Genomic DNA, 13,685 nt, shown 5'->3' with positions numbered 1-13,685 from the left:
CTCACTGAATCTACAACACTCTGGAATCGGGAGGTTCAACAGTGATCTCAGTGGAACCGTGTAACTTCCAGGGTGAAAACCCCTCTCTGGGCTCTAATAAATCAAGGCTAACCACCTTGACAAGCAATTGATCTCATGTGACTTTGAGGTTCTAGCTAGATAGACACCAAAATACCTATGACTATCTCTACAGGGTAAAAATGTTCATGACAAGCTCCAAGCCCTCCTCCTCTTTCCAACGTGTGGCCCGTCTCAGGCAGAGGCGCACGAGGCCCAGAAGGCTTGACTGGGCTTTGCCTCTGGGTCAGTTACTTGCCTTGGGTAACTATTTCACTCCTCTGGGCCTCCAGGGGCTGGACCAAAAACTTCCTAAGGTCCCTTCCAGCTCTACCGTTCAATGACTAGGACTCCTATCACTGGAAATCTCAACTGTGATAGCTCCAAAGTGGGGAACAGAGGTCGTGGCCGGGACCGAAGGCCACTTCCAACCAGGCTTCTTCATCAATTTGGAATTTCAGGAATCCAGTGACAGCAACATCTGAACGTGCATCCTGGACATGTGGAGGGGACAGCGAACACACGAAGAAAAATACAGAAAACATCCCTTTCCCGATCAGCAGCCACTGTCGCATAGATTAACTATTTCTTTGGGGTATCTGAGCTGTGGCCATACATGCCATACATCAGAGAGAAGAGTTAAAATTATAAAAGAGCACAAGCGAAATGCAGACCGCACAGAGAAAGAAATCTTTGGTATCTTTGGTGTCATCAACACGATTAAAATTACAAATGGAAAAAGTCAGTGAGGTAGCCTTCTTTGGTTCTCACTAGAAATAGAAAGTTTTTCCTTTTTTTTTTTTTTTCCTTTTTTCTGCTTTTTTTTTTTCCTTTTTTGTTTGTTGTTTTACACACACACAGAGTTCATTCTTGGAAGCAGCTAGTGTAAGGGTTTCTTTTTGCTGTTCTGATTTTTTTAAAAAATTTTTCCAGTTTCTGTACAGAAGCCCCGAAATCCAGGCTGGTGAAGCAGGGTCTCGGCATGCGTTTTCTGAATGCACAGGTTCGGGTTGAATAGTCATTGCTTGTCCACAAACTTTGCTCTGTTGTCCGTCTGACAGCAAACAAACTGCAGTGCTTTCTGTTGTTTTAAATAAAAAATATAAACTATATCATGCACCTTTTGCAGATGCTGAATAAGTTAAATAAATAAGTTACAATATGAAGGCTCTGAAGGCCCCAATAATTAAAAGGTGAAGTTCGCTTGGTACCAGGTGGGGCTGTGAACTTAAATAATTTAATCACTGTTACTTAAACTATTTTCAAAGTTAATTCAAGAAAGAAAAATACCTCAAAAAATTTTTTTTTTTTGTAACCTGTATTTCTTCCCTGTCTGTAACAGAATTTCTCTGCTTTATAAAGCAAACCTTCAAGGGGATTCTAAAGGGGATCGCGCATCTCTGATGCACCATTGGTCTAGGTTCTGATAAATAAGCACAAAGAGTAAAATCAGAGTAAGCAAAGATGATTAAGTAATTATCAAAATCCTATACATTCAGTGTGCTAAAAACTAATTTAAATAAATTAATTACATTTATGGTACTTAGCTTGTTGGGTTATAACCCAAAGAGATAATGGGAAAAAAAAAAAAGGTTTCTTTTGTCTTCATTTTTCAATGGACAAAACGTATAGCCTCTTTCCACAGTCTAAATGAAAATAAAGCAGAAAATTATAACCTCTGAACTTTCTCACGTTCAAAAAGACCATTCAAATGTGATAAGCATGAAAAAAATCACCATGTCCCTCCCTCTGGCTGACACAGCCCCCCCAAGACCACATCACCATTTTCTCAACCCTGGAAACCAGAGCCCACTTTTTTCCTCATTAGTTCGTACTTGCTACTTTTTCCTTCTTTTTCCTTTTTTTTTTAGGTGTGTGTTCTTTTTTCAGGTCTTTGGATTTAGCTTTAGTTAATGAGAGATCCACAATAAAGCTATTCAACCGAAGTCATCAAGCACGCGTGTCACTTTTACACAGATGATTAAATAAAATCCAAGGTTTCTTGAAAGCTGAGTTTATCTTGGATGTGACCAAATGAACGGAATTCCAAGTGTATGGAATGAAGATGCTGGGATTTTTTTTTTCCCCCCTGCACTTTTGTTTTCAATGGTACAATAAATAATAAAAACAGTGTATACTGTAGAAGTAGCACATACATGTGAAACGATCATTTAAAATGTATTTATTGTAACAGGGGACAGTATGTATGGACATATGGAGGTGTCTGTGCAGTCTGGACACTCACAGGTGAAGGGTGTTGCTATAGTTGCCTATGAGAATACATGGTGAAAGAGGCGTCTAAATCTGTATACACTCAAGTGGAAGATGGTACAAGGATTAGGCAAATGTATCTACCAAGGTTTACGCAGTGGGAAATATCTCTGCTAAGGCTGGAGCAGAGTGGAAGACTTCCGTGGAATGAATAGATCTGTAGACATGTGTGTTTTCCTCCATTAAAAGGGAATGAACTGGTTAATTCCAGGCAACCAAACTCAACACCGGTAAGGAAAGCTTAGGCTCTGGCTTTCACTTGCCTCCAGCTGTCAGCCTTTTTGGTATCTAAGAACAAGGAACACTTCTGGTCCCCATGGGGTTCATGGAATCTAAGTGAGGCTTTATGTTATTTTAATATTTAAAAATTTCTATAAACAATTCTGAGACTTTCTAAAACAAATAAACCAACCCTCCCTCCCCTTGGCCCTTGGAAAGAAAAAAATCATAGGTAGAAAATAGGCATTGGGACATCCATATTTAAAGCCAACATCATTAACTAGGTAAGATTTATACAGCGAACTTGGGTACACTTGCTTCTTTTAGCAAGGATTTTGTGGCCTTATTTGAAAACTATAATCTGCTGTTGTTTTAGAGGCGACTTGGTCTTCGCTAAATGTACAAAAGCTCTCCAATCTTACAAGTAAACATCAGAATGTTATAGGCAAACCAACTGTATCCCTTTTCTGTCTACCATCTTTCACTCACTCTTCCTGGTTAGGCTAGCAAGTCTGAACTACAAGGCGTAGGCAGCAGCAACAACCAAAAACTCAGCTCTGATTTGTTAGGAATTGTGACAGTTACTGTCACAGTACATGGGTTTGGGCTTTGGAGTCAACCTTTCTTGACCACATGGATCATCTTTTTCTCTACTTTTTCATATACTCCATTATTCTTCAACAAGACTGGGACCCAGTCTGTTCTTTTTCTATTTTTAAGAAATTCCTATTCCTACTATACAACCTCCTGAAAGTCAGAGTTCATCACAAAGGTATACTGTCACAATGCTTCAGGAACAGTATAATCAACAGACACTTTTATAATTCTACCAGCATTTTCAAAAGTGGGAAAGTGTCCCCCTGCACCCAGGTGGTAGTCATATTTTTCAAAAAGCTGTTCAACTTTAACATATCAGCATGAATAGGTGGGCACCCAGCATAAAGAAAAATGGTTGATCATCAAAAGGCATTTATGTTTGGCTCTGAAATACATCATTTGACTTAACAAAAATGTGTGTGTGTGTATCAGATTTACTCCTAATTTTGATTTTATTTTAGCTAGAAATAAAAATGAGCTTGAATTTCCAGAGCCCACAGTTGCCAGGAGCCCTCAGGAAAAGAGACCCTGCAGAGGTGATTTCTCCCAAGTGTCAGGCTGTCTGCCTTATTCCCACCTGTACTGTTAAATGTTACAACCTACACGCTATTTTACATTTTGGAAAGGCCTTTAAATATTGTGGATGAGTTTTTATTGTTGTTGCTGTTTTCTTTTTTTTAAAAAGAAATATATTGGCTCTTTTTTAAATAAAAGTTTCCTGGAATGAAAGAACTACATCCTCAGGACAAAAATCACATTGAAAACAAAAAAGGAGGCAAGCCTATTTCCCTAAAGAAATAAAGAATTTTCCAGCCAATAGCTTTTGGATTTCCATTGTCTCAAGAATGTGAATTTGGTTTGGAACTGTCCCTTCACACTGCCCTGCCCTTAACATTGCTAATGCCTGGAATTTTTCTTGGATTGAGGAAATGGATCCTAAACTATAACTAAGTCCAAAGAGTTTTTTTCTCTAAAATTGTTAACCTAAAATAAGTTTTTAAATGCTTGAGGAAAGACATACTGGGTCAAATTCCATTATAATTCAGTTCGCAGGTTTTTGCTTTTTTTCTTTCAGATTTTTAACAAATTGAAATTCTGTAGGACTTAACTTTTAAACACACAAATATATAGATACACACATATATTTATATATGTACGTAGATAATTTTTCAGAAGCAAGCACTTCTCTCTGATATGGCATTATTTGCTATGAGACATTTATCAAAACCCAGGAGGGAAGTTCTTGCCTTTTTTTTACATTATGACATCTCCCTCTGGTCCCCAGGAACACTGAGGGTGTATGTGTCTACACTTGGTTGGACCCGGGTTGAAATCTGAGGGCACGAAGGCAGCCTCTTTCAGTGTAGACATCTTCAGAGGACGCCAGAGACCCAAATGCTGAGACTGGCATGTCAAAGAATCACTAACCAAACCAAGGAGGCTTTGCTCCTCAGCCCAGTCTCGGGAAGAACAAGCATTTCCATTGGCCATGAGTCACAAAGTTTCATTAAGAAAGGCCCAAGTTGAAATTTGCTTTTATCAACCCAGTAGGAGCATCCCCCTGCTGAAATATGCTCTTTTCTTGGCCGTTGGACAAAGGAGATATGGAGAATGAGCAAGAGACGAAGCGACACAGGGCAAAGTCAAGGAACACCCCTGGGTGGGATGAATTATTAAAGCCACGGAAAGTCACTCTCTTTCTGGGGCTCCAGGCTGCTGCCTCTGCAAGGGGAGACCAACGTGGAGGGGGCAAGGAGCTGGGACCACAGACAACAGGTCTTCCAAGCAGGAATCAGGGATCCTCCCTAAACCTTGCCTTGTGTTTGCTCTCCAGGACTGAGACACCCCTACCCCCCAACACTGCTGCCTCACCCCAGTGCCAGCCGTGGGCTGCACACGGGCTTGTCTAAACAAACTGGTCATTACCACCCTGAGAAAACCTGATGAACCCATTGCAGCAGGAGCTGGACTTCTGTGAGAAGTCCCTTCGGTGGATCTACTCATTGAAGGGCATCTCGAACACCCCAATGGGACAGGGCTCTGGAGAAGACGTGTCTGGGCTGGCCTCATCTCTGTAACTGGTGGGAACGGACCACTGAGCTTCCCCAGCAGTTAGAGAAGATGAACAGGCCCCTCCCCGGCCATGGTGGATGGATGTCACTCCATCCTGATCTTGGCTGAGACAGAGAACAAAGATGACTCGAAATACACATAACACTCATTTGTCCCACGGACCCATTTATCAACACTTTAAAACGTTGACATGCTTGAACTTGACTTTCAACCTTTCCCAGGAATTTTCACAGAAATCGGAATACTCTAAATCATCCACACTCTGGGATGGCATGAGAAATGAGCAAAGCTCTGAAACTGAGTACTTAAGTGATGAAGCACTTGACAAAAACAAGACGTGAATTTGAACAGCAATAACTTTGGGTTATCGCCAATATCAAGTTGAATCTATATATGTATTCATATATTATATATATCTCTTTCTTTAGAAATGCAACTTTACAGCTGATTTTTTAAAAAGCTAATAGAAAAGTAGAAACTGACAATCATTTTTACATGTCTCCCCCCACCCCCAAATGAAGCCCTGTTAGGATGTAGCGATCACATGAAGATGAGGCTTGTCAATTCCTCTATAAATTCTTTGGTTCTGTGGCTCGGGAGAGGACGCATCCCCAAGACCCCTACTCCTGACCCTCACTCTCCTTCCCTCCCCTGATGATGAAACTCTGAACACAGAAAGAACCAAGAGAAAGGGAGGGTTAAGCAAAGAACATTCAAGTGACAGTATGATTCCCCACGCTCTGCTGAGCAGAGAGAAGTGCTCAGCGCCCCCAACATCTTAAAGTGGAGTTCCATGGAATCTTCTGAGAGATTCCATGTTGGGTAGAAAGCCGTAAAACAAAATGATAGGGAAACAATAAAATCAAATAAATGACCCTTTCCTCTCGTTGCTCAGAAACAAAATTGATTACCTTTACACACAGATCAATGGCGCTATTAGTATTTAAGCCAGGCAAGAGGGGATAATGAACTGAAACAAAGGTGTGAGAAATCCTCATCTTTGGTATTGTAGCTGTTGAGGTTTCTGTTGCTCTGTTCCGTGTTCTTTTGAAAAACTGCATAGGCACAAATTAAAGACAATCTTCAACTTTTAAGATTACCGCGTGAGTCGTCGGATGAAGCAGCAGCCACGGAGGCTCTTCCTTATTTCTCTTCCTGTCTCAAACCCTTTTTAAAAATCTGCTTCCAAAAAATGTCCCAAGAGGTCTGTTCGAACACAGTGTGTCTCGATGTTTTTTCTGTTTCTGTTTTTTTTTTTCTGGCGTGCTTCCATCTTGGTGGTGGTGGATTTTCACGGATGTCCATTTTTCTTTATTCATTTCAATGGGACAGTTTTGTTTGTTGCAGAAGTAGGTGCAGAAAAAGTTTCTTTGGTTTCGATTAAGTAATTCATAAAAAAAGTCAGTCTCAAGTGTCTGTAAAGCATCATTGCAGCGTTTGGCTTGCTTTGAACACCCCTGTGGTGCCCACCTGGGGCCATTCACTGGTAAATACGCACATGGTGACCGTCGCAATCTCCTGGGGTCCTGTGGGCCCTCCTCCACTTGCTGTGGGAAGGTGACAGCCAGGAACCAGAGAGCCCCTCGCTCGGTGGCCTGGCTAACATCCGTGGCGTAGCCGGTCCACTCAGCCCAGTGATGAGCCAAATGCGAGCGCTGAAAGCCATTTGGAGTTATACAGGTTTTCTGACTTCTAAAAGTAATCACAGTATTTTTTTTCAGGCTAGAAAATGGCAAGTAAGAAATGTCTTTGGTTTGCAGTATTCTGCTTCTTTGGTGTGCTGTGTTTTCCTCCAGATTTATTCAGCTGTTCTGCTAGGATGATTCAATAATGGAAGAGATTCAGGACTAGATGATGGTTATGAGTAACATGTTTGGTGGTTTGAATTCTTTATTTTTTTCCTTGCTAAGAAACACTGAAAACGTCCCTATTGATGGGATGGACAAGGGAACAACCCAAATCTGAATGCATGAGAATGTATTATGTGGTGGTAATAATGCACAATAGGAGGGACCAGGTGATGGATAACCAAGAAGGATACATTTATGATCTAAAAAAATCTAGATCTTTTAAAATGCTGCATTTGCTCCGTATACCGTAACAGTTAAATTGGCCTCCTGAGTGTGCGTTTTCATTATGTACAAACAGAATTTGTAGCAAACTGCAAAATGTGCTTGAAGCCATATTCCCAATGATTCCCTCTTGACTTCCCAATTGGTGTCTTGAAAATCCAGATGCAGTGAATTCAGAACCTCCCTCACTTCTCTATTTATCTTCGTTGTGCTTGATACATGGCGCTCCAGTGAACTGACTTGGTTTGTTTTATTTTTTGATGGATCCAAGACCACATGAGATTTCCAGGAGGTAAGGAAAAGAAAACTGTAAACTGGATCAACTTAAAGCTTTCTAAACCGTTCAATGAAAAAAGATGCCTGAGTTGGGAAAAACAGGTCCTTGGATTTTTTTTTTTAACTTCCATATTTAAAACTTGTGCTCAGTAATTGTCATTCGGATGGTTTTTTACGTTATGGCTGTGAACGTTGGTGAACTACGGTTTGATGAAGCTAAGCACTTGGAAAGCAAATGAGGTCATTCTTGTTGCTAGATTCTTCTCTTACGGTAGCATCTTGGGAACCCAAACTCAAGAGTCCTTGTACAAGCCAGATTCCTACTATTGACTCATAGGAACGCTGACTCCAAGGGGCTGACAGGACCCCAACTGGGATGCTGACATTCTAAGCAACCCTGCTTGGCTGACACTGGGCTGGAATTGACTTGTTCTAGGAAGGCCCCATTTGGGTTCCTGGGGTGCTTAGCACGCTCGCTCAGAGGACAATGTCCGGTTCAAAGAGATTAGTTTTCAGCTTGCACGTGGACTCCATAGCCATTAAAAACAAACGAACGAAAAAGAACACCTGGCCTATGATTACAGCTAGAATAGAAAAGTTTCTTTTCAAGAGAATTGTGCTTTCAAATCACCAGTGAAGGGCCCCAGCTAAGAATCCGGTGTCTCTTTCCTCTGCGTTTTCTTTGGGTATCGGGTGTCCTCGTCGGGAGGCGGCTTGTGCCCAGCCGGGAGTCCTTCCGTCACGCTTTGGTGCAGGCGCCCGAGGCGGAGGAGGCGCCGCCCGAGCTCAGGTCGTCCTGCCACTTCTCCAGGCTGCGGCGCCGGGCGTTCATGAAGAAGTTGCTGACGGTCGTGAGCTCCAAGCCCAGCTGCTGGGAAATGGTGATCTGCATCTCTTTGGACGGGCGCTTGTTCTCCTTGAAGATGGCGAAGAGCGTTCGGCGTTGGAGGTCAGTGAACACCAGGCGGGATTTCTTCTGGGAATTGTTCCTGTCCTTGTTGGGCTCTTGCTCTTTGCGTTTGCACGCTGGAAGGGGAAGAGAAGGAGCAGAGAGTCAGGGTGAGGCTGAGACCCGACCCCCCGCCCCGAGCTGATGGACTGAGAACACAGACAGCCTTGCAGAGCGGATGTAGACCGTCAAACCTGACTGCGAATTGCCTGGCTGTCAGTAACCAGCCTTCCCAGTTCATCTCCGGGTGATGGAAGGCATCCGTTAGTGGGGGGACGGAGGGAGGAGGAAAGAACAGAGCTGTTCTGCACACTTGGGTCTTTGAACCAAATGCTGTTGCTTTCTCTTTCACCCCCGACCGCCCACCCCCACCCCCTTAAAACTCTTCATCTGTGAAATCGGGTGTTCTGAAGAAAAGGACCCCTTCCCCTGGAGGAAGCCTGCTTACCCGGTTCCTCTTTCACAGTCTCCCTCTAGAACTGCTGAGAGCTGAGCCACATGACTTTCTGGAGTCGAAACTTAAAAGTGGCGTCATTTCTCAAAATCAAACCTTCCACCCACATGACTCAAAAAGTTGTGAACAGAACGAAAGGAGTGATGGCATCATCCCAACCCCAAAGCCCCTTCCTCTAGACTTTCGAAAAAGTAAAAAAAAAAAAAAAAAAAAAAAAGAACCCTCCATAAAATCAAACAGGGAGGGAAAGTTTATGAAAAAGTTGGTTTAACCAGTTGTAATTTGGCTGGTCTGAGGTGAAGCCAGTACATGAAGACCAGGGTTGAGGTTGGCAGAAGAACCCACATTTGCAGGGCATCAGCTTAGAGCCCGAGATATGTGAATAAGTAGATGGAGAGTGCCTGATTCAGTAGCTAGGTCTCCCCACCGGGGCTTCCAGCACACTTCAGTATGTCTCATTGCCTCTGCTTACCCTACAAGTTCCTGGAAGGCGGGCATCAGGTCTGTGTGATGCTCCCGACTGGCTCTTTTTGGAACCGTGGACACAACTGAATGCCCGGGATGTTGGGGACAAGTGGTGTCTTGGCTTTTTCAGGAATGTGCACATTTCACAGATGGAGCGGGTCCCCGAAAAGTAACCTCTGATGGCTAGTGCAGAGCATACGAGTCACAGATTTAAACACGAGAACACTGGACAGAAACCTCAGCTCATCCAAGGTTTTTGTGTAGCCTCAAGAGCCTACTCATCGGAAGAGACTGATGCTGGGAAAGATTGAAGGCAAAAGCTGAAGAGGGTGGCAGAGGATGTGATGGTTGGATCAGACAGCATCACCGACTCAATGGACCTGAGTCTGAACAAACTCTGGGAGATAGTGAAGGACAGGGGAGCCTGGAGTGCTGCAGTCCATGGGGTCGCAAAGAGTCAGACACAACTTAGCGACTGAACAACAACAGACACAGCTAATCCAGGAAAGGCCCTCAAGGAGGGAGCAGAAGTCTAGCTTTGAGCATCCTTCCCTGAATCAGCTCCTACTGGACACTCTGGCCCCAGCTGAGCGCTCCTTGGACTCTTCTGACATTCCCCCAAGGCGAGCTGTCTGGAGTACTGTCTGGAAGCCTTTTCAGACTTCTCAAAGCCCTGATTTGTGAGTCTTGCCTCTGAGCTTTGGGTCAGGTCATTTTTTACTCTGGATTCTGCAAGGAGAATGAGCTGTAGCAGGGGCTGCGGCGGTGTGAGTATCAGGGGAACATCCTTCAAACATCTGGGTCTTAGGATTTAACCTGAGGACCAACACTCAGAGGAAAGATATTCTGGAAGCTGAACTCCCCCCGGCCCAACTGGCCAGCCACCCTGTTGGATGCCATTGGCTATAAAGGGCTCACTCCTGAAATAAGAGAGAAGCTGTGAGAAAGGGCAGGGGCAGGAGAGCACTCCAAAAGTAAAACTGTTGGGCGGCATCAGCTCAGCTAAACCCTCTCTCTCCTCCTGACTTTTCCTTCTCTTACTTCCAAAAGTAATCAGATTACCTTTGAAAATTAAACACAACACACACATGAAAGTGAAAGGCACTCAGTCCTGTCTGACTCTTTGCGACCCCATGAACTACGGATTCCACAGAATTCTCCAGGCCAGAAAACTGGAGTGGGTAGCCTTTCCCTTCTCCAGGGAATCTTCCCAACCCAGGGATTGAACCTAGGTCTCCTGCATTGCAGGTGGATTCTTTACCAGCTGAGCCACCGGGGAAGCCCACATATACACACCTGTAAGAAACAATTTGTTTCATTCCAAACCCAGATCTCTTGGAAAGTTTGGACTCTCAGTTAAAGGGCACTTGCCCTGCAATGGGAACTCAGAAAGGGCTGAAACGGCTCACAGTTACTCTTTTCCCATTGGAGCTTCCCAGTTAAGATTTCTTCTTTGATTATCCCCGGGAGGACTTTAGACTTTAGTCGGATTTTGGATATTTACTTTAGCCTCATTGGTAAACTTAATCTCTCTAGTGCAATCCTCTACAACCGTGCTTCTAAAGTTCAGAGTGGGGACTTCCCTGGTGGTCCACTGGTTAAGAATCCAACTGCCAATGCAGGGGACATGGGTTCGAGCCTGGTCCAGAAGTTTCCATATGCTACAAGGCAACTAAGCCTGTGTGTCACAGTTACTGAGGCCCACACGCCCTAGAGCCTGTGCTCCACACCAAGAGACCACCTCCGTGAGAAGCCTGCACATCGCAACTAGAGAGCAGCCCCTGCTCGCCACAACCAGAGAAAGCCTGCCTGCCGCAATGGAGACCCAGCGCAGCCTAAATAGATAGATACTAAAAAAACAAAGTTGATCTGCTCAGGGATTATCTGGAAAGCTCGTTCAAACGCAGGATCGGAAGCGGTCAACCTGGGTGGGGCCCAGCAGCCTGCATTTCTAATGAGCCTCCAGGTGACGCGGCTGCTCCATATCCTGCTCTTGCTTGACCATGTCCAGTCTTCCTTGATTCACAAACCTAACATTCCAGGTTCCTGTGCAATATTGTTCTTTATAGCATCAGCCTTGACTTTCACCACCAGACACCTCCATGACTGAGCGTCACTTCTGCTTTGGCCCCGCCGCTTCCGCTTCCTTCTCTCTCGAGCTGTGAGGAGTTGCCCTCCGCTCTTCCCCAGCAGCATACTGGACGCCTGCTGACCTGAGGGGCCCCCCTTCCGGTGTCATGTCTTTCTGTCTTTTCACGCTGCTCATGGGGTTCTCACGGCAACAATACCGGAGTGGTTTGCGTTCCCTCCTCCAGCGGACCATGTTTTGTTAGAACTCTCCACTATGATGCATTCTTCTTGGGTGGCCCTGTATGGCACGGCTCATAGCTTCCTTGAGTTGTGCAAGCCCCTTCGCCATGACAAGGCTGTGATCCTTGCAGGGGAACAAGGATCTGTCTGGCTGGTAGAGTCTCAGAGGAGAACCCTGATGGAATGGAATGTTCTGGAACCCAAAAGCCTGGATTCTAATCTGGGCTCCTTCATCTCCAAGACATGGGATCTCAGTAAATGACGCAACCTCCCAGTGCCCATCTTCCTCATCGGCATAACGGAAAGAAGGCGCTCACCTCCGTAGAGGCTTCCATGAGGCAAAACGTGCATGTGCCACCTTCCCTCTGGCTGGATTACCCCAGGAATCCCAAGGTAGGTAAGTGGAAGAATTATTCTTACTTTAAAATGAAATAAGTGGAGACCTGAGGGTGTAAGTGGCTGAGCTGAGGTCACATTCCAGGCTGGCTGCAGGCCCAGGGCAGGTGTCCGGCCCTTGGGTCTCTCAACCTTTGTCCTCTACAGAAATGGCACCCACACCCTGGCCCCTTAGAGACAAACTGCTGCAGGGCACCCCGGCGGTCTGTCCCAGAAATCCTGACTCTCACCTTGCGGGGCAGGGCTCTGGAATCTGGGCTTTCACAAACCTCCGAGGGCGCTTCTGAGACAGGAGAGCCTGTATGCGCGACCCCATGGCCACATCAGGTCCCCGGATTGCTGTTCCCACCCCAGCCTCCCGGGATAAGTGTGCCAAGCCTGCATTTGGAAGATTCTGAATGAACAGTGGTGCGGGGAAACCGACTGATAACAAGATCTGGCCACATATACTCTACCCGCATCGGGTGAGACCTCGGTCAATTCGTTCTCTTTGGGTTAATCACACAGTCCTCAGCCTTCATACCAGTATTGATTATTCTTCAGATAAGGCTTTATTGGTGCCTTAAAAAAAAACCATTAAGAAACTGAAGTATAGTTAATTTACAATGTTGGGTCAGTTTTAGGTATACAGAAAAGTGACTCAGTTATATATACATACGTGAACACATACACACACACATATATTCTTTTTCAGATTTTTCCATTATAGGCTATTACAAGATTTTGGATATAGTTCCCTATGCTGTTCAGTATGTCCCTCTTCTTTATTTTGTATATAGCAGTGTGTATATGTCAATGTCAAACTCCTAACTTAACTCTCCCACCCCATCCCTTGCTATCCCCTTTGGTAATCATAAGTTCATTTTCTATGTCTGTGAATGTGTTTTTGTTTGTAAATAAGTTCACATGTATTGATTTTTAGATTCCACATATAAGTAATATCAAATATTTATCTTTCTCTGACTTACTTCACTTAATATGATAATCTCTAGGTCTACCCATGTTGCTGCAAATGACACGATTTTGTTCTTTTTTATGGCTGAGTAGCATTCCTTTGTGTGTGTAAATACACATTATGTGTGGCACATGAGCGCACACACACATATGTATCTCACATCTTTATCCGTTAATCTGTTGATGGACACCTATGCTGTTTCCATGTCTTGGCTATAGTAAGCAGTGTTGCTATGAACACTGGAGATGCATCTATCTTTTCAAATTACGGTTTCCTCTGGGTATATGCCCAGGAGTGGGATTGCACAGTCATATGGTAACTCTATTTTCAGTTTTTTAAGGAACCTCTATACTGTTCTCCATCATGGCTGTACTAATTGACATTCCCACCAGCAGTGTGGTAGGGTTCCCTTGTTCCCATACTCGCTCTAGCATTTACTACTTGTATTAATAGGCTTTTTAATGGTGGACATTCTGACTGGTGTGGGGTGTATTTGTGCTTTTAAGAGGGTACTTAGGCAGTGCTGGTGCTGGTCCAAGTTGGCCTGTCAGATTGTATTTGAAGATATACTCACATATGAGTTAAGAGACA

General features: G+C 44.3%; 1 protein-coding gene across 1 annotated transcript in view; it reads right to left on the bottom strand.

The window, feature by feature from the left end:
- Positions 1-900: 900 nt before the first annotated feature.
- The window catches only part of ONECUT2 (one cut homeobox 2), a 51,225-nt gene continuing 38,440 nt past the window's right edge, over positions 901-13,685 (bottom strand). The window contains exon 2 of the mRNA XM_061130725.1: positions 901-8,591. Within this exon, the coding sequence (XP_060986708.1) occupies positions 8,305-8,591 (287 nt within the window). The 3' untranslated portion in view covers positions 901-8,304. The remainder of the gene's footprint in view (positions 8,592-13,685) is intronic.

Source organism: Dama dama, chromosome 27, assembly GCF_033118175.1.
Source record: "Dama dama isolate Ldn47 chromosome 27, ASM3311817v1, whole genome shotgun sequence".
NCBI classification, from domain to species: Eukaryota; Metazoa; Chordata; class Mammalia; order Artiodactyla; family Cervidae; genus Dama; species Dama dama.
This window is presented reverse-complemented; position numbering and strand designations above follow the sequence as displayed.